The 16,940-nt window shown below is 40.8% G+C and overlaps 1 protein-coding gene across 3 annotated transcripts in view; it reads right to left on the reverse strand.

The window, feature by feature from the left end:
* Positions 1–286: 286 nt before the first annotated feature.
* Positions 287–16,940, reverse strand: part of parp10 (poly(ADP-ribose) polymerase family member 10) — a 19,689-nt gene continuing 3,035 nt past the window's right edge. For all 3 annotated transcript variants that reach the window (XM_034705369.1, XM_034705371.1, XM_034705370.1), the window contains 10 exons: positions 13,137–13,312; positions 12,185–12,427; positions 11,165–11,395; positions 10,059–11,080; positions 8,802–9,014; positions 7,770–7,890; positions 5,524–6,498; positions 2,929–3,062; positions 2,680–2,854; positions 287–1,831 (listed from right to left, as the gene is read on the reverse strand). In XM_034705369.1, the coding sequence (XP_034561260.1) occupies positions 1,533–1,831; positions 2,680–2,854; positions 2,929–3,062; positions 5,524–6,498; positions 7,770–7,890; positions 8,802–9,014; positions 10,059–11,080; positions 11,165–11,395; positions 12,185–12,427; positions 13,137–13,311 (3,588 nt within the window). In that variant the 5' untranslated portion in view covers position 13,312 and the 3' untranslated portion in view covers positions 287–1,532. The remainder of the gene's footprint in view (positions 1,832–2,679; positions 2,855–2,928; positions 3,063–5,523; positions 6,499–7,769; positions 7,891–8,801; positions 9,015–10,058; positions 11,081–11,164; positions 11,396–12,184; positions 12,428–13,136; positions 13,313–16,940) is intronic.

The raw sequence follows: 16,940 nt of genomic DNA on the forward strand, positions 1-16,940 counted from the left end.
TTCCTTTTCTTTTCTGTTTTATTATATTTGTCATTTTAATTGTGTTCTTTTATGTTTGTCTGAATGTTTCCAATGCTTTTAATGTTTTAATGTAAAGCACATTGAGTTGCCCTCGTGTATGAAATGCACTATACAAATAAAGCTGCCTTGCCTTGCCTTGCCTTCTCCAAGTCGCCTCAGTCATTATTCTAGACCTAAAAACCCTAGGATTGAACATACCAAGGTCACAAATCAACAGTAGCTTCTTGCCATAAAATCTTTGATGATTCAAAACAACTCCTTGTGATTTCTTATTTGAATAATCTTTATTTTCATACAAAGAAAAATGATCTTTCCAAATACTTCAATTTCTAAAGAAGAAACAAAAAATCTGCAACAACATCTGTAAATAATCCAAATTAAAAGAAAAACTTTGGTACACTCATTAATGGGCAAAATGAAAGAAATTTTAAAAAATCAAAAAATTGGATCAAAGCACTCCATTGGTGGAAGAGGACTCCCAGAGAGGCACACGAATGGTGCTTCGCAGTGAGCACAAATAACTAAAAAAGGAAATCACGACCCTAAATGGCTCCCAAGTATGAAAGGGAGAACTCAGAAGTTTGTTACATTGACAGAACAATGTAATGTAAGGTCATCAGTAAATCTGACAAATGCACAAGGCAAACTTACAAAAACATCAGCGTGTGTTTACTTAAGTAAGTTGCAACCAAAGCCACATTTCTTTATTGATCCCTGTAATAATGGATTATTACAGTCACTCCCAATTATGCTTTCTTAATGGTAGAGTAATAGATTTGGATCGGTGACTCTTTCTTTAGAGTTTGTATAACTATTCTTACACGGCCAGAGCAAAAATAAAACTCATGCAGAACCTGGATGTTGCAGAGTTAGCTCAGGGAAACTCAAGTACCTGAACTCAGAAGCAAATAAAAATATAAAACATTCACTAATTTTAAGGGTCTGATCAGAATTTCTGTAAATTCAGTGATAAATCAGGCAGCAGGGTGTTTAGTCCTGCTGATAGTCACATTGCATAATACAGATATCTGTATTCTGGTAAATCAAGAGCTTTGTGGAACAGATCAATTAAAGGTACATTTAAAAAACTGGTTTTTGGAACTTGTAAGTTTGAGCATGGATGGCATATATTGGTGCGGCTCTGCAGTCCATGTTTGCATTCAATGACTCATACATATGAGATGTTATGTAAAAGCTGTGGTCACACATGTTTAAGACTGTTTTAAGACAAAGCGATATCCAGCTGAAAGGTTTGAAGACACTGAACAATAATGGGCAACTTGAGTTCAGCTTTTTGAGTTCCTCCAGATCAGACATGACTGAAGGAAGCGGAGTTACAGATCACTCAACAAAAACACGTCATATTTTGTTCATAAAATAAAACTACCAACTGTGTGCTACAACACATTAGCCCTTCAATGAAATCCAATGCACTTTTAAAGGCAGGAACATTAAATGAAAGTAGTCATTGTTTCTCCATTTCATGCCGTTTCTCTGCAGACCGGCCAATCTCAGCGATGAATTCTCTGGCATGTAATGAGATATTCAGGAAAAGCTTGTGTGTCATTGAAGATGACAAACATTGATGGTTTGGTGATGTCATCCGTCACGCTGTCGTATCTGAGGGGTATATCTCCCGTCTCCTTCAGCGGGGCTGTTTTCATTGAATGGCAGCCCTTCGTGTAGTCTCCTGTTAGAACCTTTGACACCATGATAAATTTGTATCCGTCTGAATTGGGAGGTGAATACTGATCCTGGACAGACAGGGCAGAGTTGACAGCAAAGTACACCCCCTGACCGTAGACGGTTGCTGCAAGGCAAAACAAAGATATCAGCGATTAATCAATACCCTTGATAACACAAACTGATTCTGACAAAGACACACGTTCAATAGGGTACTTTCAAAGTTGGAAACTTTCCAGGGGAATAAACGGGAATAATGCAGGAATTGACTAAATTAGAAGGTTGGCTCTTAATAGGAACTTAAATATAGTTGGGGAAAATATATTTTAGTATAATCTTGACTAAAACAACCAGATTTCATCAAGTACAGTTGAATATCTCTGCTATTCCTCAATCACATGCACATAGCACACTGCTTACTGCAGGGCTATTGAGACCACGCCCCCTACATGCACTGTGCATTCCTCCATCACATGAAGCACAGGTGATTTCTAGAATCCTGCAGAGGCTTGAGAAGCTTGAGGGAAGATGCTTTTTCATTTGCATGTTGAATGGGACTTTGTTGGAGGGAGAGCGGCTCTTTTCATTTAACATTTTGAATGGGACTTTGTTGGGATTGCATTTTTGTTCATTTCTGAATGGTTGAGTCGGGGGGATGAGTAATATTTAACTCAACATTCATGTTTTTGTTCTTCAATGAAAGAATTGATTGTTCAATAAAGATAAAGTTCTACTTACAAATAAATCTGTTTAATTGTATTATTTTGGATGGATGTCTGCTTATAACAAAACAAATATTTATGCTTGGATATGATACCTTTCCATTAAATCACCCTCAATTCACAGTTCATTCCCATGGAAAAATTCCAATTTGGAATATTTCCCAAATTCCCCGGCTTAACTTCCCATGGAAATTTACCGGAAACTTTCAGGAAATATCCACCCCTTTGCAAACCCCATGTTTCAATAACACACCATTCTTCCCACAGAAGCTTCTGTTGAATCCATGAACGCAGATCTCTTTCACACTCGTCTCGCTCGTGCCGTGGTAAAGAGTCCGTTCAACTACAGGATACGTGGCCTGCTGCAGCACGCTGGCCTTCTTCAGCTTGTACTGATTGTACAGGAGTCGATTCATGAGCTTCTCCACCTGAGGAAGAGGCTCCTGTTAATACACCCAGAATAGAATGTTGCATTTACAGCAATGAGACGGCCTGTTTTCACCTGTATGATTCTGATCTTGCTGTGATATTCCTGGATGGTCTCGTAGAAACTTTTCACCACGTTCTGAAACTCGTCAGATTCCTCGTGCACCTTGCTCGCCTCCGGCAGGTTTGACAGCAGAGAGTACTCCTCCACTGCAAACATGATATATACCATTCATCAACATACACATTTAAACAATTATCAGCAACAGTTAAGCACATACATCATGACTTAGTGTTATAGAATTAGTTTCTGAACACAACTAAAGGTAGTAAAATCCTTTCAGCCTTTAAACATACACTCTGGGTTTGTTATCAGAACTTCACAAGTTGATAAAAAGTCAAGAATAACAATCATTCATCTGGTGCCTGAGTTAGCCCGCCACATTTTTAGAAGGGGTGTAACGATTCATCTACTACATCGATGTATTGATTGTATTGATACCAAGCGGCAACCTCCGGTCTAAAAATATGAGTCAATGCTGAAGTGTTAGAAGCTGCAGTTCATGGAGGATCCGCTTGAGGCTGGCTCCGGAAGTACCAGAAGTCACATACACATGAATGGGAAAAAGCTGATCTTTGCAGCATTAATAAACATGTTTACAGCCTGGTACAAAAGATGAGTGTAGTCTGAATAGCTAATTTCTTGATGTCCTCTCACTGTGAGGGGGGGTGAATTTTTATCTAATTCGGCAATTTCGAAGATATTGAGATTACTAGTCCTCCAATCAGAGGCACAGCTGCCTGCAGGAACACTGCAGCTGTTGGCTAGGAGGCTCAAAGCCCGCCTCTTTATGTCACACTGGCTGTTTCCGAAACGGCCTGCTACATACTACTTACTAATGTAGTAGGCAGTAGGTATTGCCTACTACATACTGCGTTTGAATTTAGTATGTAGTATGACTGTTCTGTCCGATCTGTCATGCAGCATGCTGAGCAAGACTTCGCTGGATTTCCGGTTTCGGAAAGCGGAAGTAAACAACGGCGAAGCCGATAAATAAAAAGCTTATTTAGCATCCATTTATGATTTAAGAAAGTTAGGAAGTGGTTTATATGTAATTTGATAATTTTCACAGCACCCAAAAACAGATTTCCTCCCGTCAAAAAATGAGGACAAAGAAAAAGCAGAACGAGCGCTGTGCATTATGGGAAACAGTACGCGAGGAAGACTGGTCCGATGCACACTGAGATATTTTCCCGAATCAGTAGACATCCGGGGAGTTTTGGCATACTGCAGATTTTGCTCTTGTTCACATACTACTTACTACATACTGAATTTTGGACATATCAGTACGTACTGCTAGTATAGTAGGCGATTTCGGAAACAGCCATAGGCTCGACAGAAGCAATATGGCTGCTGCAGCCGATTGGCTTCAAAACAGCTCTTCAGAAACAGATGGGTGACGTCACGGATACTACGTCCATATTTTTTACAGTCTATGATTGATACTAGGAAATAACACATTGGATTTAAGCACAGCAGACTTCATATGGATGTGTTTTTTTACACTTTTAATGATAAAGACGTTACTCAATTCAGACTACCTGTCTGTGACGTCATTGCCACGCGCCAGCAGACAACAAAACATAGCATGGCGGATGACAGAGGAGAAGCCGAGAGCCAGAAATGATCAAGCCACCATTGTGGTCCAGTGTGTGGAAACACTTTGGCTTTTACAAAAACAGAGATGTTCTAAATAAGTCGCTCTCTGTTTGTAGGATATGTAAAGGTCAAGTAAAGTTACCACGGCAACACCATAAATCTATCCAACCACCTACGAAGGCGCCATGGGGTTTCACACAACGCCGGCCGTCCAGGGACCTCTTGCAGCGTTCATCAAGGTAACATCAGCTCTGCAGAAGCCTCAGGCCTCTCCAGCATGTTTAGTCAGAGACTAGGACAAAACTCGGCTCAGGTGAAAAACATCACGGCAACAATTGCCAAGTTTATCTGCAAAGACATGCGACCCTACAGTGTGGTTGAAAATCCGGGGTTCTGTGGAATGACTCGAACATTGGAGCCACGTTACCAGATACCGAGCAGACCACACTTCTCAGAAAAGGTTATTCCTACATTGTTCAAAAGTATTAAGAAATGATGTTGTAAGATTTTTATGTTGACAAACAAAAACAGAACTAGCAGGTAAACCTACTGTTGATATGTTGGTTGCACTTACTGAACTTTCATTGAAAATATATAGAATACTGAAAATGAGAGCAGAAAAGGTTAAGTGTTGGCTGCACTCTATTCAAATATAATAATGAATGCATTTGCCATTAATTGTTGTTTACTTGTTTGTTTATATTCATAATTAATTCATACCTGATTCCTTACAAGAAACAACAGGACTCTAGGACTGTCCAGTATCAAGGTCTTTATGTCACAGTCACACTGGTTGAATTTTTGTCTAAAAAGTCCCTGAATCGTTTCGGATCGTACCAATATCGTCCTTTAATCGTATCAGCAACCACGAATCATGATAGGAATCGAATCGTTGTTAAAAAGAATCGTTACACCCCTAATTTTGAGCATAAGCTTGCAGACTCGGACAGTGTGTTAAGTGTTAAGTGTTATCATTCACATTAACATAACTCTACAGCCATAGAACTTTACCTGGCACTTCCGTCTCCAGGTCTCCTACGTCCACCCTCTTCCTGGAGATCTTCACAGATTTCCCTGAAGCTATGTTGTACTCTTGCATCTTCTCAAAGTCTATCCTGTGTGGCTGGTTGTCTAGCAGGATATCAACCTCTGTCAGCTTCTTCCTCCAGATGTTCTCGATGAACACTATCGCATCTGGTGAGTATGGAATCGAGTCTTTAGTGGCTGGGTTCTCGTGCAGCCACTGGACAGTTCTCAGGATTTCGCTGTCAGACACGTAGTTTGGCATTTTTTCCAGCAGCAGCTTCACATCCAACATTCCTCCATATACAAAGTCCTTGAAGCCCGAAACGGTGATGATGGTACCCTGAACCTGGATATCTACTGCATGCTTCCTCTTGATCATCTCCAGACAGTTCTTGTGGTACTCAGACATTCTCTTTACAGTCCGGTGCTCCACTCTCTCTTCCACCTGTCGCTGGGAAACCTTCTTCCCAAAGGCTATGTCCACCCTCGTCAGGTCACAGGCATAACCTGCAAATACAAAGAGCTGTAAGGTGCTGGCTGCCTTAATGGCTTCCTGTATGGACATATCCTGTCTCCTCGGCTTGTCCACACGGGGGCTCTTGTCAGCATGTTGGACCATTGTCTTGGACAGCTCCAGGGCTCTTTTAAGCTGCTCCTCCTCATCCTCTAGAGACCAATCGCTTGACTCCATGGAATACTGGATGGCTAAGGACAGCTGAGCCTCTTCTTCAAGTTCCCTGGAAAGGCCCACAGCTCCATCATTCAGCTGGGTGGTCTTTTCTCCAGCTGTAGGCAGGGAAGTGTCCACAAGCATCGCACCAGAGTCCTGATCTGCCACAGCCGGTGGTTCCTCTGCTGTGTACAGGTCCTCCTCTTCCACACCATCCAGTCCATCTGACACCCCCTCTTCAAGTTTTACATCGACGGTTGGGACAAGTCTCTTTGCCTCCTCTAGAAGGCCTGCAGGAGGTACAAAGATTGGAATGAGACTGCACAAAAAATACTCAATATACTCTTCAGCTAGTTCAAAACGCTGCAGCTCGAGTACTGACTAGAACTAAGACAAGAGAGAACAACTCTCCAGTGTTAGCTTCTCTACACTGGCTCCCCATAAAAACTAGACTAAATCCTTTTTCTGACCCACAAAGCTCTTAATGATCAGACACCTTCATATCTTAAAGAGCTCATAGTGCCCCATTACCCCTCTAGAACAGGGGTTCTCAAACTTTTTTGTCTTGTGTACCCCCCTTTCAAAAACAATTTCAGCTATGTAACCCCTTGTATGGCTGAGAAAAAAATTCAGGATATGGGAAAATAACTTGAATAAATGTATGCATGTGGTTTTACAGTGTCATAATAACACTGAAATGAAAGATGACACAAGTTCAATACTTTTGTAGTGCAATATTTTTCAGAAATAATTAAAGATTGAGGCAGCGAGTACCTTTGTTGGCCCAAGGAGCACACTGAGTTAATTCTGTCAAACAAGAAGCATTTCAACCACCTGTCCATTGTTATCCTCCTGGCCGCGCTTTTATTAGCATGCAAATGTACGTGATCGCTCGCTGAACAATTGAAGTCCAAGCGGTTTTGCAAATAATATATTTTATGAATGAATATGCTCAGTTTGGAAACAGTGTCCTATTTGATGTTGCATTGAAATAAAAATTCAATGCTGTTGATAAAGTTGTTTTTAAATCAGAATTTTTTAATTTGTTGTGGTGCAACTTATTTTTTTTTTCACATTTGGTTGCGTACCCCTTGCAGTACTCCCACGTACCCCTAGGGGTACGCGTATGATTTGAGAATCACTGCTCTAGAACACTATGCTCCCAACGTGCAGGCCTGCTGGTCGTAGAGAAAAGTCTCTAAAAGTAGTATGGGAGGTAGAACCTTCAGTTATCATCTGGAATCATCTACCAGTCAGGGTCTGGGAGGCAGACACCCTCTCTACTTTTAAGAGTAGGCTTCAAACTTTCCTTTTTGATAAAGCTTATAGTTAGAGCTGGATCAGGCTTGGACCAGCTCTTAGTTATCCTGCTATAGGCTTAGACTGCCGGGGGAACTGGCACACTGGGATCCTATCTCCCCCCACTTGACATAGAGTGGTCTAGACCTCCTATGTTTGTAAAAGCATCTTGAGATAACGTTTGCTGTGATTTGGTGCTATACAAATAAAGATTGATTGATTGATTGATTGATTGATTGATTGATTGATTGATTGATATTACCTTTGTCTGCAGCTCCATCAGTTTGCATTGAATCAGATTTTAACTCAGCAGCAGAATCATCCAAAGACACTCTCGGGAAGTTTCTGCGGGACATCTGCATCCATGCAGTTTCAAAGACATCCTGAAATGATAAATACAAAGCTCCAGTGAACGCAGCATGTCTCACAGGAAGAAACATACTATACACTTCAAGTTTCTGGGTTCATGTCTACAGATCTGTGTGGCGGTGGAAAATGAAAAGACTTATTCACTACATTCTGCTCTTAAACTGAAAAACAAGGAGAAATGACTATGCTGAAAGTTATCTCCATTTGTATGCTCCTTTTACAGTTATGAGGGAAGTAGTTACAAGAAAGTAGTCTGTGGGATTCTTTCTTTTAGTGAGTTCAAGGTGAAATACAGAGAAAAATAACAACAACAATGGTCCCTCAAAGTAATAAATCAAACATAGATAGATTTTGCATTTAAAGCTGCTGAATCAAGTGTCAGACAGTTTGATGATGAGTGTTAAAATCACAATATAACAAAGTGACTGGAGGGTCATGACATGCAGAAACATACTTTAAAATGTTGTATGCTTTGGCAGAAAGTCCCAGAAGTTATGTATACTCAACACAGTATTTGACACATTATTCATTTACGTCTCCCTGTTATTCAATTCTTTATACAGCCTGGGGACCTGAAGGTGGTTCTTCTATAAATTGTGCAGCACTTTAAAACATACACTGTGTTTTTATGAGTGTGAGGCCACTGACCTGAAGATAACAACAAAGCACAGTGATCCTAAAACATCTAGGAGGTAAAGCTAGTCCAGCATCGCAGTACCTGACACTGTTTTTCTTCTGCTGGGAGTGTGCTGGTTCACTCAGCCTAAGGCTATCACTGCACAAGGCTTCAAGGTACACAGCACTTTTATGAATGATGACTTGTGTAACCAGCCGACTGAGAGGAAGCATGGCGCAATGGAGTTACATAAAATAGATCCAAAACAAAAGATAGGAGAACTGTAGCTTTGTTCCATGAATTCATTACCTGGTGGGCCAGGGGCTCCCAGGTCACATACAGTGGGTTGATATAGACCGAAAACTTTCTCTCCATCTCTTTCATCAGGTTCTTGCACTCATCGTCTGCGAAAAAACGGGTAATTCCAGGAGCATTCACAGTGATGGTTTTGGTAAGGACAGAGGAAATGACACTTTGCAGCACCTCCTCGGCCATCTGACAGGCAATAGCCGGACCATGGATCTATCAGAAAAACAACAGAAGACGGTGAAGCATTTTCAATCACAACATGAAAACAGAGATTATACATATGTATATATGTATATATGTATATGTATATATGTATATGTATATATGTATATGTATATATGTATATATATAAATAAAAATATATATATATGTATATATATATATGTATATATGTATATGTAGATATATATGTATATGTGTATATATATCTATCTATATATCTATGTTTATATGTATATATATGTATATATGTATATATATATATATGTATATATGTGTATGTATATGTGTATATGTGTATATATATATGTGTATATATGTGTGGATATATATATATATATATATATATATATATATACACATATACAAGGGTGTATATACGGAAGAAGATTGGGGCCACTGGAAAAAAATAATAATTAAGGTCCAATGTATTTTTTTAAATGATTTTTCTGAGAAAAAAGTCAGAATATTGAGATTAAAGTTACATTCTGAATTCATAGATTAAAATCAGAATTCTGAGATTAAAGTCAGAATTCTGACTTTTTTTCTCGGAATAATAATAAAGAAATATATACTGGACCTTAATTTTTTTTTTCCAGTGGCCCTAATCCTCTTCCGCATGTATACATATAAGAGACTCCTGCAAATGTTTTGCTCCGGGAGTGTCATCAAGTCACCTAACAGCAATGTGACAGACTGGTGCAGAGCACTCCAAGACGCATGAAAGCTGGGATTGAAAATCAGGGTTATTCACCAAATATTGATTTCTGAATACTTCTAAATCAAACAATAGTATTGTGTTGTTTCAACATAAATATGAACTTGTTTTCTTTGCATATTTTGACGTCTGAAAACTTTGCATCTTTTCTGTTATTTTGGAGTTTGCGAGAAATGCTGTCAGTAGTTTTTAGAATAAAACAAACATGTTCATTTTACTCAAACCCAAACCTTTAAATAGTAAAATCAGAGAACTGATCATTCTGCAGTGGTCTCTTAATTGTTTAAGCGGTGTGCTTGTAACACTGATGCACCACAAACCTTCAACCCACAAGCATCGTCTGCTTCTAGTGGGAAAATAGACACTTGGTCCATGTCAGCCAACAGCTGATGACAGTGGTTCTGGATGTATTTCAGCATGCCTGGCTCCATAGGGATGACTGTCTCTCTTTCAATAGGTGTAGAGAGGAACTCCTGGATTGCAACCTGCTTCTCACTCTCCATGTCTTTCAGAGTTAGCACATCGATGTTCCCTCGCTCTGACACCTTTACGGAGGAGAAACTCAGAGCCTGCATGAACTCAGTCCATTCTCTGCAGTACAGCATGCACTCATATTCTGCCACCATCGGTATGCTGAAGTGACACAGCTGGGATTTCAAAAAGCTACATGCCTGGTTAGCAGATTGCTGACTGAGGGAGGTCACCACCACGTTACAGCCTGACACAGTGTACATAGAGGATAATCCCATTTGATTCATTGCGTGCAGGAGATGCTCTCTAACGTCTTCTCGTGCCAGGAAATGAGCCATCTCTAGCTCCAGGATTAAATGACACTCAGCTATTTTTGCAAAAGAGTCCAGGATTGTGTTTCTTATCTGCTCCATCTTCTGCCGGTCAGATCCGGTTATGTACACGCCATTGTCTTTGATTTGGATGGTGAAATCTGGGTAAGCCTTTTCAATGTCCTCTTTAAAGGTGCTGAGTCGAAACAAAGACAGTTTTATAGGATCAGCAACAGCAACATGGCTGGGTAGTGCTTCTTCTTCCGGCGATTGTTCCTCCATGACCTCAACTGCATTCTCCTCTTCTGCCATGTGGGCAGGGAGTGGCTCTGGAGCCGTCTGAGAGGGGGTCTGGCTGTTTGTGCTGACGTCAACAGAGGGACTAGTCTGCATGGGAGTCTCTGTCAGATCCTCGTTGCTTCCCTCAGTTGTACCTCCGCCTCCAGCTGCAGAGTCTTGTGATGTTAAACTCTGATCAGGTTGAAGAAAATCAAAGTACGGCCTCACTACAAGATCAGCCCCATCCAGTCTGTGTGGCTGATTCAGGACCAGGTCGACGGCTTCAAGAGGAAACACAGAGAGATACCATGAAGCTTCAATGACACATCAAACAAGTTTTAATGGTCACATGATACAACACTTACCTTCATAACTTGTAAAGGACACCCTGGCGGTGCTCTCGGAAAGCTTTGTGATCTCCTTCACCTTCTCACTCCCACCTCCCTTGTTCTCAAAATGCAAAGTGATCATGTCTGAAATGGTGCCAGGGTGCAGATTCTCCACCAGGATGGAGTCCGTTTGGTCGACCTGTTCAAGCGTCAACTTGGCTCCATCAAGTTTCCTCTTGGAGATTTTTGCACTAACACTTTGGAAATCTGCAGACAAGCAGTTAAAAAGTTACAGAGACGATCTGAACACTCTCTTAAAGTATATTTCAATAAAACCGTGCACTCTATGCCCTCTCTACTTTTAAGAGTAGGCTTCAAACTTTCTTTTTTGATAAAGCTTATAGTTAGAGCTGGATCAGGCTTGGACCTTTGGACCTTGGATCTTAGTTATGCTGCTATAGGCTTAGACTGCTGGGGGAATTGACACACTGGGATCCTATCTCACCCCCTTCCCCCCAACCCCCTCATCACTTACTTTAAATCTGCCTGTCCCATTAAAGTTACTAACCATAGACCTTTCTGGAGTCCCTGAGCTCCCTTGTCTCGTAGGTTCCTCTGAGCTGCCGTAGACGTCCTCCTGCTGTGGACGTTCCAGACTCCAGCTGATACGGACGTGCTGGACTCCAGCAGCAACAGCTACTACTACTCGTCTCATCACTATCACCGCTCCCTCTCTCTCTTATTCTCCTCTATCCCTCTTTCCAGACCCAACTCAGTCGAGGCAGATGGTTGTCTAACATGAGTCTGGTTCTGCTCGAGGTTTCTGCCTGTTAAAGGAAGTTTGTCCTCTCCACTGTAACTAGCTAAATGCTGTGAGGTGCAATGCTCATGGTGGATTAAGGTGGGGTCAGACTGAGTCTTATCCTGTCTTGGTGTTGGGTCTCTGTTCATAATTTGACATAGAGTGGTCTACTGTAGACCTGCTCTGTTTGTAAAAGAGTCTTGAGAAAACGTTTGTTGTGATTTGGCGCTATACAAATAAAGATTGATTGATACCTTTAGAGAAGGGTTGGCTGAGCTGAATGAGGAGGAGATCTCTCCCGGGTGAATGATGGAGGCTGAAGTCGGGTGGATTCAGCCCCATCATGTTCTCCACAAAGAGATCTATCATCTCAGCGTTGGTGTTGGGGTTGATTCCACGCAGCAGCAGTCGACACGGGTCCTTGGTGGCCGGCTTCCTCACACACAGCTCAGCATTGTGCAGAACATGGTGACCTTTGGTAAGGACTCTGGCTGCAGCTGTCAGAATCCACAGAGCAGGAACAAAAGGTTAGAACTAGAGTACAATGACACATTAATACATAGTTATCTTTTTAGTAAAGTACTGCTATGTTTCTACTTTAATAGTTCTGTTTCTGGAGGAAGGACGGAGGGATTTCTAAGAGCTTTAAAACAAAAGGGGTCTGGATCATTGTAGAGGGAACAATACTGCAACAATATTGCATGCAAGCTAAGATATGAGCTGAATTATTGAAACTGTCAAGAAAAAACTGATTCTGGAGATATACGATCTTCAACAGTTGCAGACTACATACAATCAATCAATCAAGCAATCTTTATTTATAAAGCATCAAAACCTAACAAATGTTCTCCTCAGACTCTTTCCAAACAGAGCAGGTCTAGACCGTACTCTATGTTCTATTATTAACAAAGACCCAACATCAAGACAGGATAAGATCCAGTCCCATCTTACAGACAGGACTCAGTCTGATCTCATCTTAATCCACCATGAGCAGAGCACTTTGCAGCATTTAGCAAGTTACAGTGGCAAGAACAAACTTCCTTTAACAGGCAGAAACCTCCAGCAGGACCAGACTCATGTTAGACACACATCTGCCAAAGGTGATGTCACATCTATAGCTGTCACATCACATTTTAAACTGAAGATTTTTCGTTCTCAAAGACTAATAAATAACCACAGCAGAGTTCACTCCATGTTTTAACTAACCGTCTGCCTCTTCAAACACCAGTATCGCTCGATCCTTCTTCTTATCCACGGAGACGAGTGAACCTCCTCCAGAGCGGCGCTTATTCTCGAAGTACAGAAAGAGCAGCTCCTCATCGACTACTTCAGGTAGCGCCAGCACCTCCACCGTCCTCTCCTCCGGGCTTTCAGCAGACATCCTTAAAAACAGACAAACATGGCAGTTTACTAAATCATCAAATCAAATAAGTTGTTGACAGATACCTGGGTGAGGACAGAAACCTCAGAGACCGGACGATAACTTGGCATTATGATTTAAAGTCTCTTTAAGTTGTTTTTTCTTATACCTCTTTGGTGTTGCACCACCTTCAATGCATTTTGGACTGTTAGTCTAACATGATCATATGAAGCTACATTTTAAACATGTCACTTTGGCTTCTGGGATGTGGAGTGAGAAGTGTTAATATTTTCTGACACACACGAATGGGAGGAGGGTCCTCACTGTGAGAGGAAAATGCAGCCATATCCACAACAGTCATGTGTCAAAATCCTTCAAGTATCAAATATGACAGCTTAATAATATCAAGAGCTGTCCCAGCTCCAGATGGATCATACTCTATGTAACAGGGTCAGTTATGTCCCTGTATATTTCACTTCCTTTCTTTTATAATTACACAATACACACCTGACGTTTAAGTACTTGTATGACCTCAGACTGATGTGTGTGTTGATGTGCAGCCCCTCCTTCCTGTGAATTTCTTCTGTACAGTGTCTTCTTCTGTGGTTATTTCGTTATATTGGTTTCCCCACTTTCCCACATTCCCTCTCCCCTTTTATATGGTTTCCTGTGTGAGAGGCGGGTGTCTATTGTTTAGCTCAGGGGTGTCAAACACATTTCGGTTCAGGGGCCACATACAGCCCAAGTTCATCTGAAGTAGGCCGGACCAGTAAAATCAGAACATAATAACCATCCTCCCGAGACCAGGCAATTCATTTTTGTCCTCTGTGGACGACATGAATTTTAGCCATCAAAGTTAAGCACCATATATGCAGTCACTAAAAAACCCTACTGTCCTGTGGAGAGGACGTCCTGGGCCTCCTAATGATGTCTCACTTGTGGGGCTGTGGCCAACAGAGCACATGAACTGGCTTTTCAAAAGGGCTGTGAACACAACTTTCACATTTTATGGCACCAAAGGAGGTGAGGGATCTTTTTTTTTTTTTTTGCAGATATCATGTTTCTCTTACAAATGATCAAATTGATTCTTCAATGTAAGAGTCTTAACCTCAATGTAGTAAGATTTCACAAATGTACAGTCATTTTAACCCTTTCAAAACACAACTTTTATTCAGTGTCCTTTGTAGTGGACAGCAGGACTAAATATATATGTGTTTAAACAATGTCCCTACTCCAGGAAGCAGAGAGCTGAGTGAGGCTGAGAGGATTTTACATGCACACACAGTATGTATGCATTTTAAAATGATATGTTAATGTTCTGATGTGTTCCCACTATATAAGTGTTTTAATGTTCATGAAATGACAAGAAATCTTAGCAGATATTCACAAATCTATGAAATAATAGAATTACATTCTGTGACTTATCAAGACCTGATGTCCGCTACAAGGGACAGATGATAAAAATTAAATTAACAACATTATTGATTTTTTTTATTCTGTAATATGTTTCTTTCAACCCCAATAATTATATTATCTAGCAAAAAAATAATATCAAAACTTTTTTCTTCTGGGTCTCAGGAAGTTTTAAAGGTGACATATCACGCTTTATTCATCAATATATATTGGTCTAAGAGGTCCCCAAAACATGTCTTTAAAGTTTATGCTCAAAAAAACACTTTGAAATCAGATTTTGGTCTGCCTGAAAAACCCTCTTCTTCAGTCCTCCTCAGAACAGGCTGTTTTCTCTCTGACCACGCCCCCTCAGGAAGTGGATGTGCCTCGGCTCTCCAGCACGTTGATCTAATGTTTACATGTTGGCTGAATATACACGGCTGCTCACAGACCAGCGTTACTTCAACCCTCTGAATCTGATCCAGAATCTGATCCTGACGGAGAGGCGCCTGCAGCAGGACCTTTCTGAACGATTGGTCACAGATTTAGTGTTTCTTGTTGTTTTATTTATCAGTATGTAGACGTGTGTCTTGGTACACAGCTACGAACATGTAGCTATGTGGCTATGCTAACTAGCGCTAGCACTTATCCATGATAAGTAAAAATCATCCACTAGATCTTCAAATCTGCAGACGTGGGGAGTAAAACCGACCTCTGCCAGAAAGGCAGCAGGACCTTTCTGAAGGATTGGTCACAGATTTAGTGTTTCTTGTTGTTTTATATGTCAGTATGTCAATGTGTGTCTTGGTACACAGCTACAGCTACAGCTACAGCTACAGCTACAGCAACAGCTACAGCTACAGCTACAGCTACAGCTACAGCTACGACATGTAGCTATGCTAACTAGCACTAGCACTTTTCCATGACAAATAAAAATCATCCACTATATCTTCAAATCTGCAGACGTGGGGAGTCAAACCGACCTTTGTGTTTATTAAGACAGCCAACAACTAGCATGCCTCCCTCCTAAGCTCCTTGTTAGCACACATGTGTGCAGGGAATGAAAAACAGAGGAGGGGTTGAGTTGTATTTTATACAGTCTATGGGCTGAACAAGCTCCGAGCTCTGACTCTGTGACAGACCGGATATTGTTGTGACGTAACAAAAACACTGAAAACTGAAACGGCTGGTTTCACACACATTTACAGAAAGGTGGAGAAATCAGAACAATGGATTTTTTTCATTCTCGGGGGGTTTGTAGACATGCCAGGGACACATATTTCAGGTAGAGAACCATTGAAAAGTGGATTATGCATGATATGTCACCTTTAAATGAAAACTCCAAATGTCTCCCTTTGTTTTAGTGCAAAAAAGATACAATTCTGTAAATGTTCACATTTAATGAAGTATATTTTTACAGAAACAGCTGGTGTATTTTAGTACTACTATGCTAGTAGTGACACACGCACATGTATGGTGAGCGCGCTCACAATATGTGGCCCCTTTCTTAGATTGTGGATCCACAGCTCCTGCTGTGACAAGTTCACATATATGTAAACTTTAGTGCTAATTGGATCATGAAGTGCTCTAAAAAGTGTTTACGAATTTCAACTACATTATGCAAAAAGCAAGTATTCTTTTTTTCTCACTTTGAGGAAAAAAAGTCCCCGAGCATCGTTCAGGTGCGCTCCATCAGCACTAGGATTTTATGCAACCCCCAGAAGACAAATTTGAAATAGTAGTTACTTTTATTGAAAAATTGCAGTTAAGGTCTTCTCTGTAATTTTTTTCACTTTGCAAATTTATCTGGCGGGCCGGATTGGAGCCTCTGGCGAGCTGGTTTTAGCCCGCAGGCCGTATGTTTGACACCCCTGGTGTAGTGAAGTTCTCATCGTAATCTATCTGATTATTGATCTAATTGTTTAGTGTGTACTTAAGTTCCCAAATATTTTATAATATGTTTTACTGTGTGTAGGATAACCTAAGTTAATTCTGTGCTAAGCTAATTCTGTGCTAAGTTGTGTGCACGGGATGTGATGCTGGGATGTTTGTGTGTAGGAGCTGGAGCTGGCTTCAAATTTACGTGGAGGTCTGTTTGTATATTGTGACAGGAATAAACGGAGATGTGGAATCCTGCTGTCACAGTTTTCTACTCACACAACACAACGCAGAAGTAAACCGGTCACATCTATACAGATACAGGATTACATTATCAATCAATCAATCAATCAATCAATCAATCAATCAATCAATCAATC

Source organism: Notolabrus celidotus, chromosome 16, assembly GCF_009762535.1.
Source record: "Notolabrus celidotus isolate fNotCel1 chromosome 16, fNotCel1.pri, whole genome shotgun sequence".
Taxonomy (NCBI): domain Eukaryota; kingdom Metazoa; phylum Chordata; class Actinopteri; order Labriformes; family Labridae; genus Notolabrus; species Notolabrus celidotus.